Raw genomic sequence first — 27,449 nt, forward strand, 5'->3', positions numbered from 1 at the left:
ATGTTTATTGTCATTTTTTGTCAGAGCAGCAAACATGTTCATGGCAGAAGAATCCAAAGCCACTTCCAGGACAGCGGAGACATCTTTCTCTTAACATGGACAAAACAAAAGAGATGAGTTGTCAACTTCAGAAGAGTGATCACTGTCCACTTAATCCTCTGTAGAGGTCGTTAAGAGCACCAAATTCCTTGGTGTCCACCTGAGAGAGAACCTCTCGTGGTTCCTCAATACCAGCTCCATAATTAAGAAGGCCCAACAGTGTCCCTACCTACTGCCTGCTACCAACTTGACTTGACTTGGCTTGATAGATAGTACGATTGCAATGGAAAACTAGTTCATCTGAATTGATTTGTGGTAAGTCGATCCAAGTAGATACTAATGGAAAAGGGGCTTATGTATCCAGGTTCTATGAGGAGAACATGATATGTTGAATTAGTCCAGTAGCTTAAAGTGTTGTTCCATCTTCCATTTTAAAAATTAAACTGAATACCTTTGCCTTTGGGTAGCTGACATTTCACCTTCTATTATGGTTCATTCTATTATGGTTCATTCTGTTTTCAATTTATATAACCGCAAATGTTCCATCAGTGACTCAATGACTTCAATAATCATTGCTGGATCTTAATCCTCATTTATATTTTGTCATTTGCAGATTCATAGAGTCTCTCATTTCTCATTTCTGTTTTACTTCTGCTCTTAATGTCCCACCATTGAAAGAATCACTATCCATCCAGGCTCTTGAACATGAAGCTGATGATGCTGGTGCGATGGAGATTGATTGTGGTTTCAACTTACTATTTATGTTAAGAAATTTTTATCAAGTTACTCTTTATGCAGCAATATAAATCCGGTTTTAAATGATCATCAGTGGAAATGTTTTAATTCTGACCTGAGAGTTTCCATTTTGCATTGTGGACTCCTCAGTCCAGCAGACAGAAGATTGACTGCTGAATCCTGCATGTCAGAGTTACTCAGGTCCAGCTCTCTCAGACTAGAGGACTGAGAGCTGAGAGCTGAGAACAGAGCTTCATAGCCTCTCTCTGAGAACTTGCAGTGACTCAGTCTGAAAAATGAAAGATACAATATTAAACAAACACGTTTGTTAAAGTGCAGTGGGGGTGCACTGAAGAGTTATTCGATTTAGAATATTTAATGGTGTTTTTTTTCCAGTAATCCTTACTTCCTAAACAAGGTACAACAACAAATGAATAACATTGACATTTACTAGGTAAAATGCACTGCTCCATAAAATACAAACAACATTTTTAAAAAAGGTTCTCAGTATAGTTGTGGATCAATTATGGTATTCTATGGTAAATGCCAATCCAGGTCCACATGGCAGGCAGTGGATTCAGGACTCACAAGAGGATGTTGTGCCCTCAGACTACCCTCATTATGCATGTTTCTAATTGTTTGGTCAGACCTGGCCTGCTGGAGGTAATTTTGCTCTGGCTGTGTTCATTTTGTTTACACAAAGGAGCAGATACCCATTCAGCTATACAGCCCTGTCCAGCTCTCTTAGAGTAACTGACTGTTCGCTGGAATCTCCTCCATGCTGTCGAGATTGTTCTGGGAGACACTCAAAACCTTCCAGTGATGCATATATTGATAACATCCTTGATAAGTTGGACTAAGTGTGCAACCTCTGTAGGGTCCAGGTATTGCCCCAGGCTACCAGTAGTGACGCTGACTGCAGCTGAAATTCATTAATTACTCTCTCTGCTACTAAAAAGATCAGAAAACTATTGGAGATGTTTAACTGATGATGCTTTATTCTGATTAAAAAAATCTTTCTCTATTTTATGTCTTTGTTTTTTCGAGTAGTGTATTCTTATTGCCCAAAAGATTGATTCTGTTCATGTGGAAGTAGCATTTTCAGTGGGAGAAACATTTTGTTTTCATCCAAGTAATTTTTTAAGTCTCAGGTCAGTGCATGTTTCCACAACCTTATAAACAGTATATTTACACAATAACTGAAACCAGCACACTGGATTAATAATGGGCTGTGAGGTCAGTTCCCCAGTTCCTGATGATTGAGCATGCATCAAGACATATATTATTATTGGTTAATTCTGACAATTGACAAAAAGCAGAATATCACTTGCACTGACCTCAGAGTATTCAGTTTACAGTGTGGACTCCTCAGTCCAACAGACAGAAGCTTCACTGGTGAATCCTGCAGATCAGAGTTACTCAGGTCCAATTTTCTTAGAGTAGAGGACTGAGAGCTGAGAACGGAGGACAGAGATTCATAGCTTCTCTCTGAGAGGTTACAGAGACTCAGTCTGGGGGGAAAAAAACATTTTTATGAATCTTTGTTTTTTTATGTTAAAGAGGTTAGAAATGTGGCAGCTTACCATAGCTTAGGAATAATAACAATAATAGTAACAACAATAATGATAATAATAATAATAATAATAATAATAATAATAATAATAATAATAATAATAATAATAATAACAATAACAATAACAAGAAGAAGAACTAAAGACTTAAATAACACTGGATAAATCTGACTACTTGTGTAAATTCATAAAGAATCCAAAATATTACTTTATCTGACCTGATTGTTTCCAGTGTACACTGTGGACTGTCCACTGTAGCTGACAGAAGCCTCATCCCTGATTCATGCAGGTTGTTCATACCCAGGTCCAGCTCTCTGAGTCTAGAGGACTGAGAACTGAGGCCTGAGAAAAGAGTTTCACAGCCTGTCTCTGAGAGATAAGGGACGTTCAGCCTAAAAAATAAACAAAATAAAAACTTTGTTATCAAATTAAATAATTTCGTATGTTGAACCTTCACAAGAAAAACAAATGTCAGTGTATATTACAGAAACAAAAAATATTAAAGACTTGGAATTGGCTCATTAAAACAATTATACTCCTAAACAGAAACAGGCGAGGAGCTGGTAGATTAGTTTCCAAATATAAAGATCGGCAATTATTCTGCATAATCAAGGTTCAAGGTTCTAATCCTCATTTATAACATATATAATATATAATAATATATATTAATAATATATATATTATACATATAATGTATATATAATAATAATATATAACTGCAATTGCTGCAGCCTCTAAATATTCACCTGTTTCAGTCGTTGGTGATTCCATCTCAAGTTATTATGTGCTTGCTGCTGAACCATTTATGATTTTCATCTCATGGTAATGTGAAATTGTTGCTTTGTGTTTTAAATATTTTATATCCATCAACCAACTTACAGCATATGTATTCACAATATGAATTTTGATGCCAACATTAAATTCCTTAAAAACTATTCAAGATAAAAGCATATATTTAACAGCATTGTTTTCTCTGTTCTAATTAGAATACTTTCTGGAAAATCCAGATTTTTGGTCTACTCAGACAAGACCATGTACTGACATTTTTGTTTTTGTGGTAAAAATTGTCAGTTTGCTCAATCTAGCATGAAAATCTTCTTTGTGGGTTTTTTTTCCGCATTATTACAACTACATGGTGGCACAGTGATCAGCACTGTTGCATCACAAGATGAAGGTTCCTGGATTAAAATGCATGATCTGCCCTTAACAGTGTGAATTTTTTATTAGCATGTGTTCAAATTGTTTGTATGCTAGTTGCCTGTTAGCATCTAGGACCCTGCTATAAACTGCTGAATAATATAAAGCAGGAGCATCATCACACAGTGTGAATCATAAAAAATAATTTAAAAAAGAAATAAACTAGTGGGTCTGGCTAGTACCAAAGTGAAAAAGTTGTGTCAGAGTGATATTTTAGGATGTATCTGTAACTGTTTGAGTATAAGAGCCCTTTGTTTAAGTGGACTGCTGGACTCCTGGCGAAGGTTTTTCAGGAGGCGTTCACAGGGTCATATCTTGACCGAACTACACACACACCCATTGGATCATCTCATGTGATTTTGGTATGAATAAAAAATGTCACAGATTTTTTTTTTCATTGTTTTTGTATTTAGTTTTGAGGAGTTGATTATAAAACGTCAAGTATAATATACTTCACATAGTGCTGATGATCATTTAATAAAATATATTTAAGTTTTTAAGCCATCACAGGTTACACTGTTTATGTTATAAATAAAAGCCTGAACACATGTTTACTTACAGAGCTTTGTTTGAGGCTTTGACCACTGGCAGCAGCCTCAGAAGAGCCTCCTCTGAAGCAGAGTATTTCTTCAGGTCAAACACATCCAGATCTTTTTCTGATGACAGTAAGATGAAGACCAGAGCTGACCACTGAGCAGGAGACAGTGAAGAGAGAAGTCCTAATGTCATATGCTGTTGGATTTGATCCACTAGAGAACGATCACTCAGTTCATTCAGACAGTGGAACAGATTGATGCTTTTCTCTGCAGACAGATTCTCATTAAGTTTCTTCTTGATGTACTGGACTGTTTCCTGCTTGGTCTGTGAGCTACTTCCTCTCTGTGTCAGAAGACCTCGTAGGAGAATCTGATTGGTCTCCAACGAAAGACCCAGAAGAAAGCGGAGGAACAAGTCCAGGTGTCCATTTGAACTCTGTAAGGTCTTATCCACAGCAGTCTGGTAGAAATGTTTCTCTGCAGATTCTTTTGTTTCACACTTCTGGGTGGTTGTTTGGTTTTTCATTAGATTGACTTCAGAATTGATGAAAGTCAAATGGACATGAAGAGCAGCCAGAAACTCCTGAACACTCAGATGGATGAAGCAGAACACCTTGTCCCGGTACAGTCCTCTCTCTTCTTTAAAGATCTGTGTGAACACTCCTGAGTACACTGAGGCTGCTCTGATATCGATGCCACAATCTGTCAGGTCTGATTCATAGAAGATCAGGTTTCTTTTCTGCAGCTGATCAAAGGCCAGTTTTCCCAGTGACTCAATCATCTTTCTGCTCTCCGGACTCCAGTGTGGATCTGTCTCAGCTCCTCCATCATACTTGACCTTCTTCACTTTGGCCTGAACCACGAGGAAGTGGATGTACATCTCAGTCAGGGTCTTGGGCAGCTGTCCTCCCTCTCTGGTTTTCAGCACATCCTCCAGAACTGTAGCAGTGATCCAGCAGAAGACTGGGATGTGGCACATGATGTGAAGGTTTCGTGATGTCTTGATGTGGGAGATGATCCTGTTGGCCTGCTCCTTATCTCTGAATTTCTTCCTGAAATACTTCACTTTCTGTGGGTCAGTGAACCCTCTGACCTCTGTCACCAAGCCGACACAGCCAGGAGGAATCTGATTGGCTGCTGCAGGTCGTGTGGTTATCCAGAGGCGAGCAGAGGGAAGCAGGTTCCCCATAATGAGATTTATCAGCAGCTCATCCACTGAGGTGGACTTTCTAGGGTCAGTTAGGATTGTAGTTTTGTGGAAGTCCAGAGGAAGTCGACACTCATCCAGACCATCAAAGATGAACACAACCTGGAAGTCTTCAAAGCTGCAGATTCCTGCTTCTTTGGTTTCAGTAAAGAAGTAATGAACAAGTTCCACCAAACTGAACTTTTGGTCTTTCAGCACATTCAGCTCTCTGAAAGTGAATGGAAATATGAACTGGATGTCCCAGTTGGCTTTGTCTTCAGCCCAGTCCAGGGTGTATTTCTGTGTTAAGACTGTTTTCCCGATGCCAGCCCATCCTTTTGTCAGCACTGTTCTGATTGGTTCATCTCTTCCAGGTGAGGCTTTAAAGATGTCCTCTTGTCTGATTGTTGTTTCTGGTCTGTCTGGTTTCATGGATGCTGTTTCAATCTGTCTGACCTCATGTTCATCATTGACCTCTGCAGTCCTTCCCTCTGTGATGTAGAGCTCTGTGTAAATCTGATTCAGAAGGGTTGGGTTTCCTGCTTTAGCGATCCCCTCAAACACACACTGGAACTTTTTCTTTATCTTAGATTTAAGTTCACGCTGACAAACTGAAGCAGGAATTCCTGAATAGTAAACATTAAAAACACATCAACAATTAAGTAATGTTTTTAAAAGTGGGCACAAAAATTTCCATCCCACATAGTAATGACTGTATACAAGTTTTTTCATCTTCATTAGTAAACGTTTCATTTATCAAGTACACAGCAAATTCAAAAGTGTTAAATGTTTTGGTGTTAATAGTCTTCTTGCAAAAGTAGAGTTAATTTTACTCTAAGTAGAGTCACATTCTTTTAATGTAACTCTGAGCTGTAAAATGATAGTAGTTAAAATCGAGTGTTAAAAATGAGTGTTTCTATGTTAAATCTGAAGGTGTTACAATGGAAACATTAACTCTTGACCTCTTAACTCTGAACTCCTACAGGGGCTATGACACCAACAGAGTAAATTCACAGACTCCGCCCCCAGCACGGCTCGAATCGAAGCTGAAGTGAAGCCGTTTCAGAACATTTTGCTCTACATATTTGAGTTTTTTGCCATGCTTGGTAAGTCATTTTTTCAAAGATTGTTTCAATTATTTTTATTAGCTTTTACTTCTGTGGCTCTTTGGAGTTGAGACAAAGCTGTGTGAAAGGCATTAGCCATGTTGCTCGGTGATAGCATAATATTCTGTTTTAGCTAGCTGAAAGGTATTGTTTGCGGGCAAATACCACAGCCTTGAAAAAAGCTTGCATGTGAATTTTCAGTCAAACTTTTGGTCAAATACACCTAAAACAATGTGTAGAATGTGAAACGTTGGTATAATGGTGCTACTTGAAGCCTGAAAACGATCGCCCATAAAAACAAAACGAGCAAACAGCAGTAGCAGACGTCCTGACTGGATTCTACGTTAGCATAGATCCCTCCAGAGTTTTGTGCACACGGTTTAGGTAAAAGTTAAAAAGGTTGAGGTTTTACATTTAGTTCAGTATTACCTGTTGCCTGTGTCCTAGTCTTTTGGGAAAATACTTTAGACAAGTAATGGCTCAAAGAGGATTCCTTTTTTTTACTGTGCTGCAATTGTTTACTGGATTATTTGTGCCATTAATTAGTGTCAACTAATTTTTATTCAATATCCACACAGGATACGCTTGTTAAGAGGAATATGGGGGAGAGCAGAAGTGCGTTGAAGTTCCACAAAGGGATGAATGAAGGACATGCATATTGTATTAAAGAAATAAGTGTTGAGAATGCTGTTATTTGCATTTACCAGCTCACCTATGTCAGACCTTTTGATAAACACAATTCTAATGAAAGTGGGAATATGTATAGTGTTACATCTTTCAGAAAATGTTTTGAAATTGTGGTGCACAGTTCAGAATAAATGTTTTTTCAAAAACCATTGCGTCTTTTTAGTAAATGTTTATTTCCAAAAGAAATTTCTAGAAGTTCAGAACAGTAAAATTCCCGCTTTTTAGAATTAATTAGAAGATAACTCTTACGTAGTTAAACTAAAATACTCTTTGAGAGTTAATATATAAACTCTTAACACCAAGTGTTAAATTATCAACTCCAGACAGATTTGGTGTTTAACACTAAATCAGAGTTAACGTACCAACTCTCCAAAAAGAGTTAAATTAACACTCTCTGGTGTGGACCCATATAGACACTTTAATAGTGTTGAAATCAAATCCGACAGTGTTAATTTGGACATGCTGGATTTGCTGTGTAGCTTGAATCTTTAGAGAAATCCCTTACTGCTCTGCAGTTGGTCAGCAAGCTTTTCCTGCTTCATTCTCCTCAGGAAGTTTAGTGTTATCTTTAGAAATGCCTCTCTGCTGCTCCTCGTCTTCTCATCATCCTCCCTCTGATTCTTTAAGCATTCTGGGTAGTCTGAACTGAGAACCTTCTGGATCTTCTTCAGTTCGTTCTTCACAAAAGTGATGATGTTGTTCTCCAGCAGCTGCAACAGAATAGCTTATGAATGACCCAATCAGACTGATGTCATGGAGCCAAACATCAGATCCATGTTGGACACACTGACAATCCATTGGTTCACAAAGTGCAGGATAGAGATTACTGTGAACAGAATGGATATAAAAGAGTATATAGTCAGATATAGCTGGCTCCACGCTCAATGCTCAGCACTCAGTAGTGGTGCGGTTCTTGACCATCCTGCCAATTGTGGTACCACCACTGTCAACTTCAATCTCCTAGATATAATCTCTTTTACAAGTGAGGGGCATCTCTTCCAGCATCTCTTCACTGACTGCAAGTTTGACTTTCTCTGCGTAACTGAGAAATGGTAACAACCCCATGACTTATCTCAATTAAATTAATTCACTCCTCCTGTTTTTTTTCCATCTATCAGCCCTTTGGAACTGGCCGGGGACCTTGCAATAATCTATCACAACAGGTGGAAAGACATACTGGTGTAATGGTTCAAGTGAGCAGCTGGTGTGTGTGGATCCCTTACCGAGCAGAGCCAGGTCCACTCATACCCACCTGCTGCTAATCAGCTGTAATAAGTGCGGATGCATTTAAGTCCACCGTGACCATCTCTTCTTCGCCAGTCCATCAGCTACGTACAGTACAATATGGCCTCAGTTTTTGTGATTAACGCTTCCTCAATTGGGTACTTACCTCGTCTCCTTATGGTCGCAGCTTGCGCTGCTCTAACTCACACCCTCGTGACTTTTTAAAGCCTCGTGCCAGCCTGTCACTCACCTCCTCTGGAAAATATGGATTACCCACACTTTACTTGCCTGCCTTTCTGCTTCCTTCAGTTCACCACCTCCTCAGGTCAGGGAACTTCATTGTTTATCTGCCTGCCGCTCACTCTGCCAGACCACCGTAGCTCACCCCTGTGCATCCCTGCCTGAGCCTGTGTAGAGACACTCCAGTGTGCCCAGTATGAGTTCATGTCAGCTACGTGTTGTTATCTGTGCTCTAAATAAAAACTGTGAGAATTGATTTCTGTCTGGCTATTGTCTGCTTTTGGGTCCATCTCTTGTGAGCCCAAAGCCGATGCAGCATGTGTTATGGTTTCCATAACACATGCTGATGCCAGCTGCCCCATCGGCTGTCAAAGGAGCTCCACCGCATTGCTTCTTCTTTTGCCTTTTTTAAGAAATGTGATCTCCCTGGCACCTGAGCTCTTCTACAGTAAGTTGGGGGTTCCTTTTCCAATGCTACCTAGTGTCTGACCATTCTCTCCGCTCTTTTCCAGATGACGGTGTCAAAACATCTCTTGTGGGCATGCTGATGGGAAAGGTGCTTGCATTGGCTGAGGCATATTTTACCTCTGCCGCTATTGTTCTTCACCAAACTGTTGTTTGGTGAAGAACAATGCATTTTCCAGCACGATGGAGCACCGTGCCATAAGGCAAAAGCGATAAATAAGTGGCTCGAGGAAAAAAAACGCTGAAATTTTGGGTACATGGCCTGGAAACTCCCCAGATCTTAATCCCATTGAGAACTGTGGTCAATTCTCAAGAGGTGGGTGAACAAACAAAAACCCACTAATTCTGACAAACTCCAAGAAGGCATTATGACAGAATGGGTTGCTATCAGTCAGGATTTGGCCCAGAAGTTGATTGAGAGCATGCCCAGTCAAATTGCAGAGGTCCTGAAAAAGAAGGGCCAATGGCTCTTTGCATAAATGTCATGTAATTGTCAATAAAAGCCTTTGAAACGTATGAAGTGTTTGTAATTATATTTCAGTACATCACAGAAACAAATGCAACAAAGATCTAAAAGCAGTTTAGCAGCAAACTTTGTGAAAACTAATATTTGTGTCATTCTCAAAACCTTTGGCCACGACTGTAGAATGTGGGAGAAACATGCTTGCACATGGTTGGGTGCACTGAGATGGACCTCATATTTTTACCTCCCTAACTCAAAGTAACATTATGTGTTGTTTGAACACTGCTTGCTTCATGTATGACAAGACAGCAGCCGTTCAACTGAGCCTTGTAAGGTTGGTGAAAAGTGTAATTATTAAAGGACAAGCATTGTAGAATTCCCAGTGCCAATGTGATCATGAGTTTTTAATTGTCCTGCCTTGAGGTGAATGTTGTTGTGATTTGGCGCTATATAAATAAAATTGAATTGAATTTGAAATGAATTGAACTGAGAGTTTCTGCCGCCTCTTCTCAACCTCTGAATATAACCCATGTTACACCAGCCAGAGAGGGACACCATGGAGAAGTACATCCAGGAGTCCCTGGCAGCTGGTAACATCTGTCAGTTTTCATCCCCGTTACGTGCTGTTTGTTTTTTATTTGTGGCTATAAAAGCCAGATACCTCTGTCCATGCATTTATTACAGGGGATTGAATGAGATTCCCCGTGAGGAATAAATGCCCTCTCTTTCTCATTGGGCCTGAATTTGACACCATCATTAATCACTCAGCAGTCAAGCTAAAGTTTTCATCCTCTCTTTTTATTTATCCTACTTTCCATCCATCCATCCATCTTCATCCGCTTTATCCGAGGCCGGGTCGCGGTGGCAGCAGCCTAAGCAGAGAATACCAGGCCTCCCTCTCCCCAGCCACCTCCTCCAGCTTATCCGGGGGAACACCAAGGCGTTCGCAGGCTAGCCGAGAGATGTAATCTCTCCAGCGTCTCCTGGGTCTGCCCCGGGGCCTCGCCCAGTGGGACATGCCTGGAACACCAACCCCAGGAGGTGCCTAGGAGGCATCCTTGTCAGATGCCCGAACCACCTCAGCTGGCTCCTTTCGATGTGGAGGAGCAGCGGCTCTACTCTGAGCCCCTCCCGGATGGCCGAACTTCTCACCCTATCTGTAAGGGAGAGGCCAGCCACCCTTCGGGGGAAGCTCATTTCCGCCGCTTGTATCCGCGATCTCGTTTTTTCGGTCACTACCCACAGCTCGTGACCATAGGTGAGGGTAGGGACGTAGATCGACCGGTAAATTGAGAGCTTCGCTTTTACACTCAGCTCCCTCTTCACCACGACGGACCGGTGCAGCGTCCGCATTACTGCAGCTGCAGCCCCAATCCGTCTGTTGATCTCCGGCTCCCTTCTCCCATCACTCGCAAACAAGACTCCGAGATACTTGAACTCCTCCACTTGGGGCAGGAACTCATCCCCGACGTGGAGTGGGCACTCCACCCTTTTCCGGCTGAGAACCATGGCCTCAGATTTGCAGGTGCTGATCCTCATTCCCGCTGCTTCACACTCGGCAGCGAACCATTCCAGTGAGAGCTGGAGGCCTCCACCAGATGAAGCCAACAGAACCACATCATCTGCAAAAAGCAGAGATGAGATTCTGAGGCCACGCCTAGAAATCCTGTCCATAAAAATGATGAACAGAATGTTCATCAGGCCATTTACCATTAAAGATGATTTTCCCGAGAATAGGACATATAATGAACGGGTAGGGGACCTTTTTGACTTTTTATGGAGCTGACCCCACACTGAAAAAGTAATTCAAAGAGGTAAGCATCTCTCAGTTCTGTGATGAGCAAGTTTTCTTCCCTTGCCACTCGAGCAGGAAAAGCCCTCCTACCATTCAGCACTGCCTACCTCTGTGAGTGTGACTTCTCAGCTCTGGTTTAACTGAAGACAAAACAAAGTTGCTTGTGATTATAGAAAAGGCATTCGTAGTTCTCCCATAAAGCCAGACTAAATGTGGCGGGAGTAGCTGTGTTCATCAGGGTTTCTCCAACGCATCTGTACTCCAACCTCATCAGTTGGAGTACTTAAGGAGCAGCGTGGCAGCTCTTGGGTGTTGGATTGTTGTCTCAGCCTCAAGTTGGAATTAATCAACCATCTTTTATTTACCAATTTGATAATCAAGGACTTCCTCCTCCTCTGCTTCCTGCAAGTTCATGACGCTCTCTGACCAGCCGCCCTCAGTCTGGAGTTATCAAAGCAAGCAAACTCTCTAACGAATTCCTTGTGAACATTTTTGTATCTCCTGAACTATGCTTCTATCAGTCGTTAACTTCATTCTCTCCTCTTCTCCCTCTATATATTTCAAGTTTCCTATTCATTGTGCTTTCTCATCTCAGTGTTATGCTGGATATTTGTCCTCACTGTAAATAAACCCCTTTCACTGCAACAGTGTCTGTCTGAGTGATCTGCCATCACTTATGTAAAACCAACACCTGTTGATTATACAGCACACGAACTGCATACAACTGGTCACTTTCTTTTTCTTAAATGTTAAACTCATTCTTTATTACCAAACTCCATCATCTTTCATTCTGCAAAAGTAAGGACATCGATCTTAATTATCTGTCCTCTAGCATCGACTACCTCATGGACATTCACGAGTTCTCCACCTTTGAAGAGCTGGTTTCCACATGGTATTTTAACTCCCTTTAAAAACAGATGTTTCCTTTTCTGGACACTAGTTTACACTTAAATTACCTCAAACCAAATTTTAACCTTTTTTATATTTCTATCTTCACTTTTTTTTTGTTCATCTAGTGTACAATATTCTTCGGTATTTTGAAAGGTTACTATGAATAAAATGTATTATAAAAAGCAGTTGTTGTTTATGTACAAACCATAAATATGGAGTCCAGGTGTGTTTCTGTCTGCCCAGCAGCATCACTACTGGGAACCTCTGAGCTCTCCTGGTCAACACTGTAGAGGAATTATGAAGAATTGGTTGTCACTGTACCAGACTTACAATCTGCTCAAAAATGGAAAAAACACATTTGCAATAAATGTGGCCAGTTTGGTTGTTTAAATTTACTAAAAGGTTTTTTATGCTTATCTTATTGTATTGTATTTTTAGAGGTTTTCCCAAGAGAGCAAAAATTATCATTCAAATTATACTCAGGTATCCTGCCACTGTTAATTGATAATTACCACCATTGTATTTTTATATTTAGATTTTTTTTTTCAGTTTATTCTGGAAAAACACCTGAGTGGAAGTTCCTCCCTACACTGTGTTTGAAGCAAAGTACAAAGAAGACACCTGCTGGAGCAGCTGGAGTCCTAGAGACACTCAGCCTAACACCTAAAACATCCATTCTTTACACTCTGACTGCTGTGTTTGTGGAAACACTCCAACACACACCGCTTCACATATGAAAATAGATATTTGTGTGAAAAAGAGCTGAGCTGTCGTTAAACATGATGGAGGATTTATTTACAAACACTGAGTCACAACAATGTTTAAACACACATCAGGAGAACAGAGGACTGATTTAAAGTCATTAATGACTTTATTTGGTGTTTACAAAGCAGAGATTTGTTTCTATTCTAACATGATCTATTCCAGGACAGTAAGAGACAGTTTAATTGGGAATGACGTGTTTGCACTGCAGTTTTTATCCAATAACATCAAGCAATTAAATAAGCTCTCAAAGAATTCATGTTATTAACAGCTCACCTCTCTACAGCAGACACCGGCTGCACTTTAAAACCTGTGACTGCATCTTTCGACCGGTCACTCTTTAATGACACACAGCTGGGGCCAGGTTCTGGTCTACTTTCAGGTTCAGGTCCAGCAGCTCTCCCATAGATCCTGTTAGAGAAGAAAATGTGCTTTCCATTTGCTGCCACAGAAGCTGAGGAAGACTTAGAATACCTTCATCATCCCAAAGAGAACCTGGATTGCAGGCTGAGCATAAGCAGAAGGAAACTTCAAAAACTAAACCTAGACAGGCATTTTCTAACTGGATGCCCTAAAAAACAGACAGTTTGAACTACAAACACCCGCCAAAAAAAAAATAAAAAATAAAAAATAAGGTTTAGGTTTAATCCAGAGCTGTGTCAACTGCAAGTTAGTCTGCATTGGTACCTTTAGGGTTCACCTAGATATCTTCAGCTGCATTTCAAACTCTGATTACAACGAGTCCACTAAGCTATAATATCTTAATGTAATTTGAATGGATACAAATTCATCCAGTTAATTACTGAATATTATTATTAATATTATTGATTGATTTTCTAACTAACCAAGGGCATAACCAATCAGAAGTGGAGAATTAATGACAGACAAAATGTAGGGATTCATAAACTTCCTGTAGGAATCTCTAGGGATCAGGAAGAGAACTTCATTGAATAGATCACCTCTGTGAGAGTCTCCACAGTTACTTTGTTCTGTGTTGAAGTGCCAGCAGTTCTGGAAACTTGCTGTTAGTTTGATTGCAATGGAGGTGTACAGTGTCAGTCAGTGTGCATGTGTACATGTGTATTTAATGGTTTGCCTTTATTTTACTACTTTCTACATCAGTGTTTCCCAACATTTTTAAGGTACGGCACATACTATAAGTTAGAAAAATAACAGCACACCACCAATCAAAAATGTCACAAAAAGCACATTGATAACTTTTCCCCGTGCACCAGGGATAGAGGAATTGGCTCGTTTTGTCCCCATTATACATTTTTTGCTTTTATCGGACAACTGCCCATGACTTGATCTCAGTCAGAATTTTCTCCATCTCACCTGCTGCTTTGTCTCACTTCCAGAATGACTATTATGTAATTTCTTCCCTGTCTTCTTCTGTTTTATTGGCAGTTGGCAACTCATTTAATTAGAGCGGGTAATTGTACTGCCCTCTAATGGAAGAGAATGTAATTGTTCTGCTTGTTACTCGCACCTGTCGTGTAGAGTGCTAATCAGTTGGAACCAGATAATTTTCCATGACGCCTGATCATTTTCTCACGACACACCTATGAGCTCCGGCACAGTGGTCTCAAACCTGCAGGACATCAGCCCTCAAGGCCTGCAGTTGCCTACACCTGTCCTACAGAGTTGTATTTTAGAATCCATGAAACAAAAACAAAACAAAAAAAATCAACATTCAAGTCAGACACCGAAGCGATTGCTAATAAAGAGTTCATGCTATTCACAGCTCACCTCTTTGCGGCAGATGTCTGCTGGCCTTTAAAACCAGTGACTGCATCTTTAGACCGGTCACTCTTTAAAGAAATGCAGCTGGGTCCAGGTTCAGCAGGTCTCCCATAGATCCTGTTAGAGAAGAAAACTGTGTTTTTCATTTGCAGCCACAGAAGCTGATGAAGACAGAATACCTTCCTGATCTCAAAGAGAAACAGATTTGCACGCTGAGCATGAGCAGAAGGAAACTTCGAGGCCCAAACGTAGACGTACAAACCTAGGATCCAGAACTGAATTCAAAATAATAATCAGGCCCCATTTTATCTTAATGACCTTGTAGTACCATACCACCCCATTAGAGCACTTCACTCTCGCACTGCAGGGTTACTTGTTGTTCGTAGAGTATTTAAAAGTAGTATGTGTGTGTGTGTGTGTGTGTGTGTGTGTGTGTGTGTGTGTGTGTGTGTGTGTGTGTGTGTGTATTCAGGAGAGAGACACTTCTTGCACACTATCTTCACTTTTAAGGTTAGGGCTGGATCAGGTGACCCTGAATCCTCTCTCAGTTATGCTGCAACAGCTGTAGGCTGCTGGGAGATTCCCATGATGCATTGAGGGTTTTTTTTTCTTCAGTCACCTTTCTCACTCACTATGTGTTAATAGACCTCTGCATTCAGTCATACTGGATATCAATCTCTGGCTCTCTTCGACAGCATGTCTTTTATCCTGTTTTCCTTCTCTCACCCCAACCGGTCACTGCAGGTGGCCCCTATGTAATTCTAATCTTAACTATTATAAAGAACATCTTCTTAAACTGCTTCATGAGCCACCATTATTCTTTATTGCTGCTCATTCTGTATATCTATGACACACCTCCACTTCCGTAATCATACTCACCCCATTGCCACTACGGCAAACCCCTAGGGACAATAAGCACGGAGTGTACAAATTGTACAAAGTGTACAAATTGTAAACAATGCAAAACGCCCCAGTTTGAGCACTCAGGTAGCATCAAAGCATTGGGCCGTATAGTGTGAGACCCTGCATCGTGACCTACGAACTTCTAACCCCTGCAAGTCAATCGTACAGTTTGAGCAGAAGCTGGATAACGTGACTGAAACAATCGCACTGTGTGTGCCCAGCTTAACCGGTCGCAGCAGATGGCCCCGCCCCTCCCTGAGCCTGGTTCTGCTGGAGGTTTCTTCCTGTTTAAAGGGAGTTTTTCATTCCATTGTCACCAAAGTGCATGTTCATAGGGGGTCATAGGGGTTGGGTTTTTCTCTGGATGTATTATTGTAGGGTCTGCTGTGTAATATAAAGCACCTTGAGGCGACAGTTGTTGTGATTTGTATAAATTAAATTAAATTCCAGTGGTGAAAAAGACTCTAAATATATATATTGATGGTTCTGATCGTAGCTGTATCATATTATTAAATATGTGAGATGATCACAAGATATTTATTTTTTCTCTCACTGTTAAAATTTTATTTGTGAAGAAGTTCATGAAGTCATTACTAGTTAACGTTAAAGGCATTGTTGGCTCGATAGAGCTCTGAATTTTTGTCAGCCTGGCTACAGTGCTGAAGAGAAACCTGGGGTTGTTCTTATTTAGTAAGATCTTCTAACTTTGCAGAGGGCTTTCTTATAAAGCAAGAAACTATTTCTCCAGGTTAAATAATCATCTTCTAAATTTGTGACATGCCATTTCCTCTCCATCTTATGAGTTTTTTGCTTTAGGCAGTGTGTTTGAGAATTATACCACGGAGTCAGGTACTTCTGATTTGAGGTCTTATTTTTCACAGGAGCTACAGTATCCAGAGTCGTACGTAGTGAGGAGGTAAAGTTATTAACAAGATAATCGACCTCTGTTGGGGTAGCATTCAGGTAGCTGCTCTGCTCTGTGTTGGTACAGGGCATTGAAGATGATAACAGTGGGTGGATTATACTCATAAACTTAGTTACAGCGCTTTCAGAAAGACATCTACTGTGATAAAGTCTACTCTCCACCACTGTGTAATCAATTATTGTAAACGTAAATGTTATCAGGAAATGATCAGACAGCAGAGGGTTTTCAGGAAACACTGTTAAATGTTCAGTTTCTATGCCATATGTTAAAACAAGATCTAAAATGTGATTAAAGTGGTGGGTGGGTTCTTTTAAAGTTTGAGAGAAGCCAATAGAGTTTAATAAATGCCATGTTGAGGCTGTCATTTTTAGCATCTACATGGATGTTAAAATCACCCACAATAATTATTTTATCTGAGCTGAGCACTAAATCAGATAAAAAGTCTGAGAAATCAGACACAAACCTAAGCCCCAGGTTGATGTTACTAACTGCTCACCTCTCTGTAGCAGATGCCTGCTGGCTTTTAAAACCCGTGACTGCATCTTTAGACCGGTCACTCATTAATGACACGCAGCTGGGCTCAGTTCCAGGTTTGAGTCTCTGGTGTTTCCTGAAAAAGTTCAAATCATCAATGATAGCCTCACCACATATAAACTGATATTACTGACATGAACTCACTCTTTCGCAGATGACTGTTTTTGTTCAAATGTGTTAATGAAATCTTTCACTCGGTTCCTCTCATAGCTGAATTCCGGTCTACGTCGGTCCCTGTGAGTAATGATGGAGACGTGATGTGAGTGCTGAGCTGTGACATGGAGAAGAGTCATGGACAGCTAGAGATGGTCATCTCACCTCTGAGTGGTTTTAGAGGGAGGGACTCCCTCCTCTCTGTCCTCACACTGATCCATGCTGCTGAATTCACATACACATCAGCTCACACACACTTTCTACCTTCACCTAAAGGGGAAACACAAATCATTCATGTGCACATCAAATAGGTGCTGCAGAGGTCATGTCTCATGTTATTGTACTAACATCAACTCCGTCTGAGACACAGCTTACATCAGTTCACTACAAGAAGTGTCTCAAAGACCCAATTTCAGCCACTGAATCCCTCCATTACTGTAGTCCTACAAAGCAGCAGGTCAGACATGACTGTTGAAATGGCAGAGAGCAGCTTTATTGTTGTTACAATGTCCATGACCAAGCTGACTGCTTACACAATGTTCATACTCTAACTGCTAACTGCTTCTATCAGCTTTTTTTTTAGTTATCTCCCTTGGCAGACACTTTGTTTCTAAAGCTGTGATTGGCTGATTAAACACCATGCTTCCATCTTCTGAGCATCTCCGCCTTTCATTTCTTTTTCATAGGTTGGTTTCTGGCTGACTACAACATCCACCATAAACAGAGGGAACCACTGTGTTCCTGTCATCTGTCCATCTCCATCCACTCTTTGACAGTGGGTGGATTTTTTTCAGCACAGTTACATCACTATCTTGCTCAGTCTGATCTTGTATAACGTTGTGGATCTTATCACACCTTCTGGTTCCTGCCATGTGCTGCTACACGTCCAAGTGTAGGACATGTAGCAGCACTTTACAGCACTTTGCAGAGGAAAACTCATATATGAGAAATGTTGCTGCACAGATGACACTGAGCTTGACGCAAAACATATAAGTGTAGCTGTGAGGGACTAACTACAGTGGGACTGCAGGTAATCCCTTAAAGCCTCCATAAATCCATCCAACAGGATCACTGGAGTCTGAGAGCAGCACTAATAAGGAACCAGCAGGGGGCGCTCACCAGGTCCTGTTAAATATTTTCCATGATTTCAGGAGAACATTGAAGTACGGAGGGAGATTTGAGAAAAAAAAATTAAGCTGAAGTTTTGCGAGATCTCGCAAATCTAATTCGGTATCTCGCAAAAGTTTTGGCCGCATTCTTCGGAGGCCGCCAGCTCGAAGCCGACCAGAAGATCGAGGTACAATGTTCCTACCGACTGTAGTAGGTCTCGACCTCCCTTTAGCTTCGAGATGGTGTGTGTCATGCATCTCTGAAAACATCGGAGCACTTTTGCAAATATGTGATGTCTAGTAAGCCAAGCATTTACACAGCTACATTCACGTCTCAAAATATAACGCAAAAGTTTATTTTGTGACCCAGAAAGAGTAATATTACAACTAAGTAGCTGCTGCCATTGTTGGAATTCCTATTTTGCGAGACCTCGCAAAAGTTCATCTTAAGTTATTTTTTTTCCCGTGTCCCTTGCGGGGTTCCACATTAAACAGACATGACTGTCATTATCATTCATTAAACAAGTGGAGTCCAGCATTTTACAGTTTGACTGTGAGCCTGTTCAGAGTCCACATGAAGACTGAGTGTGACTGAACATCGCAGCACAATCACACTTCCTCTGTTAAAGAGGATCAAGCAGTGGAAGATGTGTGAGGAACGTTTCATGATGTTGGTACCGACCTGCAGCACAGTCTGATGAAGACCCACACAGACTGTTAGTCTGACGTGATGATGTGAGGAGAACAAATCTGTAACTGCACACTCTGTTTGAAAGGCTCTGGTCTGGATGTTGGAGACTTTGTTGTTGCTTTGGAGTCTTTATCCAACACCAGACGCCAGAGATGAAACAAGTCTCCATGTGTTCTCTGCAGAAATATGCTAACGCTAACAAACACAGCAGCTAACAAACAGCTGCTCTGTGATGAAGAGGAATGAATCAAAGTTGCACTTAGCTTCTTCCCATCAACTTCTTCACTCTGCAGCGCTCTGCTGTCTGCACAAGGTCTGTGTTGAAAGAGAGAAAATCTGCTTCTATTCCGTCAGTCCTCTGTGTTTGCAGGCTGCCGACACATTAAAAAACACCATAGAACAGTCTTATGACGCAGCTCACAGGTCAAAGCTCAACTGCCACACTCTAATATAACATCCTCACTCTTTATAGCAATTTGCAAATAATTTTCAAAAACATAACCTGTGTATGGGTGTTACTTCAAGCTTGAACCCTTTACACATTAAACACTTCACACTATAAAAGAATCTGAAGTTGTAGCTCACAGGTCAAAGCTCAGCTGCTGCTCTCTTATGGGACTTTAGATTAATAGTTAACCTTCAACAAATGGTCATCATCTTTTCTCTCTATGCACATTTCACCTGGTTTTGTGGTGCTCCTGATTTAATATGTTATCCAGCAGTTGCATAAAGTTGATTCTGTATTCTGATCTGCTGTACATCAGTGTTTAACAACTTTTCCACTCTGTTCCATATCTTAATTTTCAGTCAGCATATATGATCTATGTATTTCAGTTGTTTTAAACAACAAAAGTCATAAATTGGGACTGTTTCGGTTATATTTTGTAGTTGTGTATTAGCTATCTTAAAGTTCCAGCTAAGATTTTGTTAGTTGAAATGGAATGTTCTATAACGTGCTTCAGTTTGTCCATAGATAGAGGATGAGGTAGGTTCAGATTTTGAAATAGTGTATCCAAGATACTTGAAGCTTCTGACATTCTTTGACTTGATTTCTCTAAAAGTTAGATTCTCCTGTTGCATCACTTCTATCCTCATTTAATCATCTAATATGTAGGCCAGACTTCTCTTTCACCCTTTTCTCAGACTTCCTGCATACATATAATATCGTGTTCCAGTCTCTTCCATTGTGTAACACAATTGACTACTTTGCTTTAGCATTTACAGGTTCTAACATCGATGGTCCCTTAGTCAGAAGTACAGACATTTTGTCTCCATTAGTATGTATCTCAGTAATAAACTGTAGATCACTAATCAGCATTAATATATTGTATCAAATATATCATTTGCCTTTTGTGAAATCCGTGTATTCCAGAAAGACAAAGACAACTCCACTTTTCTGGCATAAGAGCTCTGTTGACGTGCCACACATGAGATGGAGGTGGAGCTTATTTGGGTGTGAGAAGTGATTAAGTTTATAACAGCTAACAGGGAAAAAAACTGATCTTTATACAACCTTTGCAAGAGGTTGTTCTGCATAACCAGCAATAAGTCATACTCATTCAAGGTTGGCTGCTCTTAGTCACTGATTCTGTTCATAATTTTCAGTGAGAGAATTTCTTAGTGATGGCCCGCTTGAAGCTGACGCTCCGGAGCGTGTGTCGAAAAAAACAACACACTGGTTCAGAAGCACTGTGTCGAGGCTTGCTTCGTTTGGCAAAAGTCACGTGACCAGTGACGTCCGAAGCTTCATTACGCACGTAACTGCTTCGGTACCTGATTCAAACGGATATAAGGAAGTGAATCATCCACGGGATTCGTGGAGTGTGTTGAGGGTGACAGAGAGCGAAGAGGTGATCATTCCACTGACAGATATGGAGCCAGCGAGGAAGAGAGGACGTTCTGGCGTGTGGGAATATTTTGAGTTGATTTTGCTCAATTCATTTTATCTGCTGAAGTGAAAAACTTGAAATGTCCAAAATCATGTTTTCATAATGTAAATATCATTACAGCATATGACTTTAGGAACACTTCCATGTGAATTAAAGCTGATGAAGACTACAACAATGTATTTGACACTATACGTACATTACATTGCTACACAGTTTAGAAAATCATTTTGTTTATTGTTTTTAGGTGATAGTCTGCAGGACCCAGGAATACCTGCATATCTACCAGCTTGCAGTGTAGTTCCTGCACTCCACAGCCTCTTCTGTTCCATGCAAGTGGATTTTCTCCAGGGCAGGAGAAACTATTTCTAAGAAAAGAAACAGACTCAGCCAGCGCACAGTAACACTAATCCTCTTGTTAACTGTAAATAACAAAAGGGCTACCTTACATTGATCATGTTTTTACTTTGCAAGTTCTTGATTAGGGATGGGTTTTGATTATCGCTTTTCTGATTACAATCCATGCTAAATTGAATAAAGTGATATTGATTCATTACAATCCTGTGTCGATTTGTAAATTAACGTTATTATGCCTGAAACGCCAGCATCTCAGGTTAAACCTCACAACATGTCGTCAAACACCATGCAGCTAAAACAGTAACTGGGAGCAGGTTTACGGATTCTGCATACAAACGTGAACACAGAGCGCGGACCCGACGCGTCAGAGTCAGATTTTGATGTGTCGGCGGGTCCGCGCTGTGTTTGCCTCTTTTTTTTTCGCTGGCTTCTGCAGCTGCAGGTTTCATAACTCTCTGTTTACATCTCTAATTAAGTCTCACATGTGTCAGCTTTCTTTTAATAGATACGAAATTATGGATATATACTGATACATGACCAGAATTGTAATATTTCTGACTGAGGCAAAACTTTCCAGATTCCAATTAAATTGAATCGGATCCTGTATCGAATCAAAATGATTCTACAAATCAGTGACGATGCAGCCGTACTCAGCTTCCTAAGCATTTTCCCTTTCCAGTTCACAATCAATCCCACCCCTAGGTCAAAAATATGTATAGGACAATTGGCCTAATCTAATATTTTGTATGAACCTGTCCAGCTGTCCAGTGATTAAACGACAAGTAGATGGAGGCAGGACTTCACAGCAGGGGCATACTCCATAATGTGCTGTGCATTATCATATGTATATTATATATATTGCTCACTTATTGTATTTACCAACATCAAGGAGTTATGAGCAAAGAAAGGCCACCATAGTGCATGTTTAAATAGGGAAAGTTTATTGATCAAAATGTATTACGCAAATACGCATTACATTTCTTTCAGCCCCCCAATCGAGAAAACAAAACCAATTACATGTTCAAAGCAACGGAACGGTGGCCCAATATCAGAGAGAACTCCACTCTTGAGTGAGCAGTGATAATTGAGCAGTCCGTTTTATTTTGCAGATTCAAGCTGCTCTTCAAAATTTTCACCACCAGATGTCACCGGAGAGGACTGTGTTGAAAAGCTTCGAGTAATGAATAGTGATGGGACGTTCTGTATCGAGGCTTCGGAGCGTGTGTCGAGTAATGGAGGGGGCGTTTCCGCGAAGCGCGTATCGAGGCTTGCTTCATTTATGGGAGGAGCTGAAAATGATGACGTCCGAAGCCTCGCTGCCCGGCTGTACCACGTGACTGGTTCATGAAGCGGTTCGAACTTTGCCGCAAATAATCATTTTCCATACTGCCAGCATAAATATACACAGTATACTGCCATCACTACAATATACATGTTTTACACACTCCTTTTGTTGTTGACATTTACAGGCTGTGTGCAAAATGCCACACTCTTCAAATTCATGCCAGCTATTATTTTTACGTCCAGTAGGTGTCCTGCTAGAGCAAATGAAGCTTCATGAAGCTTCGCGTTGGGGTGAACCAATTGGATGAAAAGCTCCAGTGCTTCATGGGGCTTCATCTGCCCATCACTAGTAATGAACCGTTTTTCAATACAAGCTTCAGAAAGCTTCATTTGGCCATCACTAGAATTTCTGGGCATAGTTAAATGGTGGCTTGTTACACCCCGGCCTAGGCAACCGGCGTGCAATGCAGGAAAATATAAATAAGGAAAAAACACACGAAAAAAACCCCCCACTAAGGCTCTCCACCAAAATCCCCAAAACAGAAGTGTCTCAAAACGAAAGTATTGACAAAACCCATTTACAGCTATTTACAACAAACTTTTTATTTACAACACGGGGGGAGATCGCAACCATGACATACGGAAACACAGGGCTTAAATAGATAGAAGGAGCAATTAGGGAATGGACCACAGGAGGGAAACACAGCTGGGGCAAATTAGACCTGACGAGACAAGGAAACGTAACCTGAACACACTAAGATAACACAGACTTTCAAAGTAAAGCAGGAAATACATGACAGTCACGCAAAAAACAAAACACTGACAACACCGAAACGTAACATGGCTGCAGCCATGACTGATGGCCTCTAGTTCGCACTGGAGCTGGTGAAGTGGCAGGGGTGAGAATCCGCTCTTCATTCTTTTTTTTTGCCTGTCCCGTTTGGCTCTTTTGCCATCAGAATTATTGTCTAAAGGTGAAGAAAGATGCCCAACGGTTTTACTTTACCAAATAGACCAGCCCAGCCTTGCCGTAATGGTCCATTTGATTCACCTTTTATTGTTTATTTTATTTTATTTTCACTTGCTAAATACGGGACAGACTTGGCTGGGGAGAAGAAAGCGGAGAAAGAAAGAGGGAAAGAAAAACAGAAGGGAAGAGGGATGGGGATAAAGGGTAAAAAACAAAAACCAACAAAATAAGCCGACAAAAAATGCATATATCAATCACCTGGATCACCTGTTGAGAAAGAAAAAAGAGAAAACAAGCAGAAGAAAAAAAAAGAGCAACATAATAAACAACATCACGATGATCTATGGGGATATAACAGTAAATACTAAACATTGAACATTATTGTGCAGCAAGTAAGATCGACAGCGCACAGTGTGCTTTGAGGTAGGAGCCAAAAAGGGTGGTTTGTGTTTGTGAGCACCCGTGTGTACACCTGTGAGCATGAACACGCTTGTTTTTAAAAGGTTCCTTCATGTAATGATCTGCTAGAGGGTGTGGGGGGGCCACAGCCCCGTCCTCCAGAGCATGAAGCAGGTATGGAGGAGATCAAAACTCCAGACATATCCAGATATCATAATGCATGTGAGTCAAAGGAGCTTGCAAAGAAAAGCGTCTGGACTTCTTTAAGTTACTTGAAGACGTTTCACCTCTCATCCGAGAAGCTTCTTCGGTTCTAAGGTCAAATGGTAGAGAGTCCCAGATATAAACCTAGTGGGAGTAACCCCCCACAGAGAGACAAAAGGACCCCCTGATGATCCTCTAATCGCCTGAGCCAAGGTGTGAAACTGGGTGTGGGTCCCAATCAGCCAGAGTTTCGGGTGAGTTCATTGTGAAACCTGGCCCCACCTTATCATGCGAATTCCTGAGATCAGATGGCCCAGGATGTGAGTGGGCGTTAAGGCGTCTGGGAAGGGATCTCAAAACTGGATTATAGATGGCAGAGAGTTGGTGTCGTAAACCCCCGCCTCTGTTCAAAGATGGTCGCTCACAGTGGACATAGATGGCTTCTTTCACTCCTCTTTCAAACCATCTGTCCTCTCTTTCCAAAATGTGAACATTGGCATCCTCGAAAGAGTGTCCTTTATCCTTAAGATGCAGATGGACTGCTGAGTCTTGTCCTGTGGAGGTGGCTCTTCTATGTTGTGCCATGCGCTTGTGAAGTGGCTGTTTGGTCTCTCCAATGTAGAGGTCTGGGCATTCCTCGCTGCACTGTACAGCATACACCACATTGTTAAGTCTGTGTTTTGGTTCACCCGAAAGACAAAATGCCAGATATGGTGAGGGAGGGCAGAGTTGAGGCATGTCTCCTGAAGTCCACTGTCATCTCTACAGTTTTAAGAGTGTTCAGCTCCAGATTGTGCTGACTGCACCAGAGTACCAGCCGCTGAACAAAAAGCCAAACTAAAGTCCACAAACAGTCCTGTTTGTAATGTTTGTGTTATTGTCTAATGTTAATGGTGGCCTATAATGTCCTTCAGATGGGCTGACACCAGTCGTTCGAAGGATTTCATGACCACAGACGTCAAGGCGACAGGTCTGTAGTCATTCATTCCTGTTATGGTGTGTTTCTTGGTAATAGGGATGGTGGTAGAGCGTTTGAAGCAGGAGGGAACTTCACACAGCTCCAGGGATCTGTTGAAGATGCGAGTATTTTTAATGTGTTCGGGAGCAGAAGACAGTAGAAAGAAATTTTATTTTAAGCATCAGCTAGCTAGGACTACACAAAGATGAATGAGTCCAACAGTTAGGGGTATACGACTGTGGAACTCTCTTTATTATAATTTAAAGAATTGTATAAATTTACATTGTTTTAAAAAGTGTTACATGTCTAAAACGATAACCCAACATGGAGAATGTGAATGAAATTAATTGAAAAAGGATCCATTATTTATTTTTATTTTTTACTTCATTAATTTTATTTACTTGTCTTTTCTCCTTGTTACTATGTGGAGTGGTATATTCTGATTGTAAATTTGTTGTTTGGTTTGAGTTAGGACTGGAGATAAATGTTAATGTTGGTTTGTTCCTTGACTTTTGGTGCACACTTGCAATATAAGTTGGATTGTAGATAGGGCCAGGGTTTAAAAAGAATATATTCTTCTTCCTGCTCCTTTTCACACATGGTTGCAGTGCTTTACTGATAGAAAGTGTAGTTGGTTTGTCTGAAAGAACTAACTGTGGAAACTGTTGTACCAAGTGTGAAATAAATAAGTAAATGAAATGAAATGAAAAGGATATGGCCGGCCAGTTGGAGCCTTTTGCGTGCAACGATGTTGTGAAGTTTAACTGTGCCACTCCTTCGCAGGATCTCCTCGTTGGTGACGTGGTCGGTGTAGCAGATCCTAAGAATCTGGCGAAGACATAGTTGCTGAAAGACGTCAAGCTTGGTGTTGATGCAGGCCGACACCTTCCAAGTCTTGCTGGCATAAATGGCAGTTGGGATCACGATTGAATTAAGCAAATGGAGTTTGATCTTGAGGAAGATGGTGGGGGAGGACGAGATCCTGTTCATCCTCTGAAATACTGCAGCTGCCTTTTCACTGTGGCATTTGACGTCCACCTCCGCATCGCCGTCATGGGAAATCACGCTACCGAGGTAGGTGAATTTCTCAGATTCTTCTAGCTGCTGTGTCCCGATGTAGAGCCCAATCATAAGTTGGGATGTTCACCTGCAACATTATTGTGTGTGAATAGACATGAGAAGACTGTCTGAGGCTGTGTCCTAATTCAGCGACCACACGCTTCGGATTACGCTCAGTTCGCGTACTACGTACGGCATGTATTAGAAAGTACGAGAAGTGTGGAAGTGAGAGGCTTGTGAAATGGGGCAATCTAGCCTTCGTCGCGCTGCTCAGGTTGCCTAGCAACCATGGATCTAACCGCAAGAAACGTTTCATACAGCATTGTTTGACAAAAATGAAGGAGAAAAAATGTTTTGTTCATTCATTTTTTTTCATGACATCACTTTAATTGGTTGAGTATCTGCGGCTAAGATCACGGGACTGTAAAAACATGATTGTTGGGCCTCATTTCTGTACTGAACAGTCATTTTAAGAGTAGGTAGCAAATAACAATTAGCTAATGCTATCCATGAGACTAAAGTCATCTCACTTTGGTAACGTAAATATGGCTAATATTGTAGTTAGTATTATATTTATCAGCAGTGAGCTTGAACTCTGTGTCAAATAAGCTTCAGTAAAGAGTCAAGTTGCAGTTATTTATATTTCCTATAAACTTAAGTCTTCACTCAAAGACAAGTATATTTAACAGTCAATATATAGATGTATCATATATAAGAGACAAATATTGTTCTTTTATTATGTTGGCATTGCTAAACTTGGCTCAATGCTTACATATATGTGTAAAAAGCAAATGTACAAGCTGTGATAACTGTTTCTGATAGAATGGAGAGTAGACTGATATATTAAATATTCCTTTATTGGGTGAGAAAATCATACCATGTCATAACTGCTTTAAGGCATACAGAATAGATATCAGAGCCTTAAACAGGCTGACTTCTGCTAAATGGGTCAAACTGGGCACAAAGTATACAAACACATAACATCCTCGTAGAATATACAGGGAGTGCAGAATTATTAGGCAAGTTGTATTTTTGAGGAATAATTTTATTATTGAACAACAACCATGTTCTCAATGAACCCAAAAAAACTCATTAATATCAAAGCTGAATGTTTTTGGAAGTAGTTTTTAGTTTGTTTTTAGTTTTAGCTATTTTAGGGGGATATCTGTGTGTGCAGGTGACTATTACACACATAAACACATGTTCATACTTTTATTCCACAATCAGAGAGAAAGAAACAGAGAGAGAGTGCAGGACAGACAGACAGGTGACAGTCTCAGCTGTACACACTGCTACACAACAGCACCAGAGAAGCAGGATTTAGTGTTTGTGTTATTACGAGTGTAAACAAGAAGAGTTCCAGATGGTACAGTGGAC

At 40.8% G+C, this 27,449-nt stretch overlaps 1 protein-coding gene across 2 annotated transcripts in view; it reads right to left on the reverse strand.

Annotated features, from left to right (window-relative positions):
* Positions 1 to 19,325, reverse strand: part of LOC101477938 (uncharacterized) — a 55,031-nt gene extending 35,706 nt beyond the window's left edge. For both annotated transcript variants that reach the window (XM_076880859.1, XM_076880858.1), the window contains exons 1-12: positions 19,215 to 19,325; positions 17,321 to 17,425; positions 17,147 to 17,236; positions 16,965 to 17,078; positions 14,647 to 14,757; positions 13,174 to 13,308; positions 12,341 to 12,419; positions 7,563 to 7,767; positions 4,102 to 5,890; positions 2,564 to 2,737; positions 2,112 to 2,285; positions 890 to 1,063 (exon numbers count right to left, since the gene is read on the reverse strand). In XM_076880859.1, coding sequence (XP_076736974.1) covers positions 890 to 1,063; positions 2,112 to 2,285; positions 2,564 to 2,737; positions 4,102 to 5,890; positions 7,563 to 7,767; positions 12,341 to 12,419; positions 13,174 to 13,308; positions 14,647 to 14,757; positions 16,965 to 17,078; positions 17,147 to 17,236; positions 17,321 to 17,376 — 3,101 coding nt within the window. In that variant the 5' untranslated portion in view covers positions 17,377 to 17,425; positions 19,215 to 19,325. The remainder of the gene's footprint in view (positions 1 to 889; positions 1,064 to 2,111; positions 2,286 to 2,563; positions 2,738 to 4,101; positions 5,891 to 7,562; positions 7,768 to 12,340; positions 12,420 to 13,173; positions 13,309 to 14,646; positions 14,758 to 16,964; positions 17,079 to 17,146; positions 17,237 to 17,320; positions 17,426 to 19,214) is intronic.
* Positions 19,326 to 27,449: the final 8,124 nt, after the last annotated feature.

Source organism: Maylandia zebra, unplaced genomic scaffold (assembly GCF_041146795.1).
Source record: "Maylandia zebra isolate NMK-2024a unplaced genomic scaffold, Mzebra_GT3a scaffold01, whole genome shotgun sequence".
NCBI lineage: Eukaryota > Metazoa > Chordata > Actinopteri > Cichliformes > Cichlidae > Maylandia > Maylandia zebra.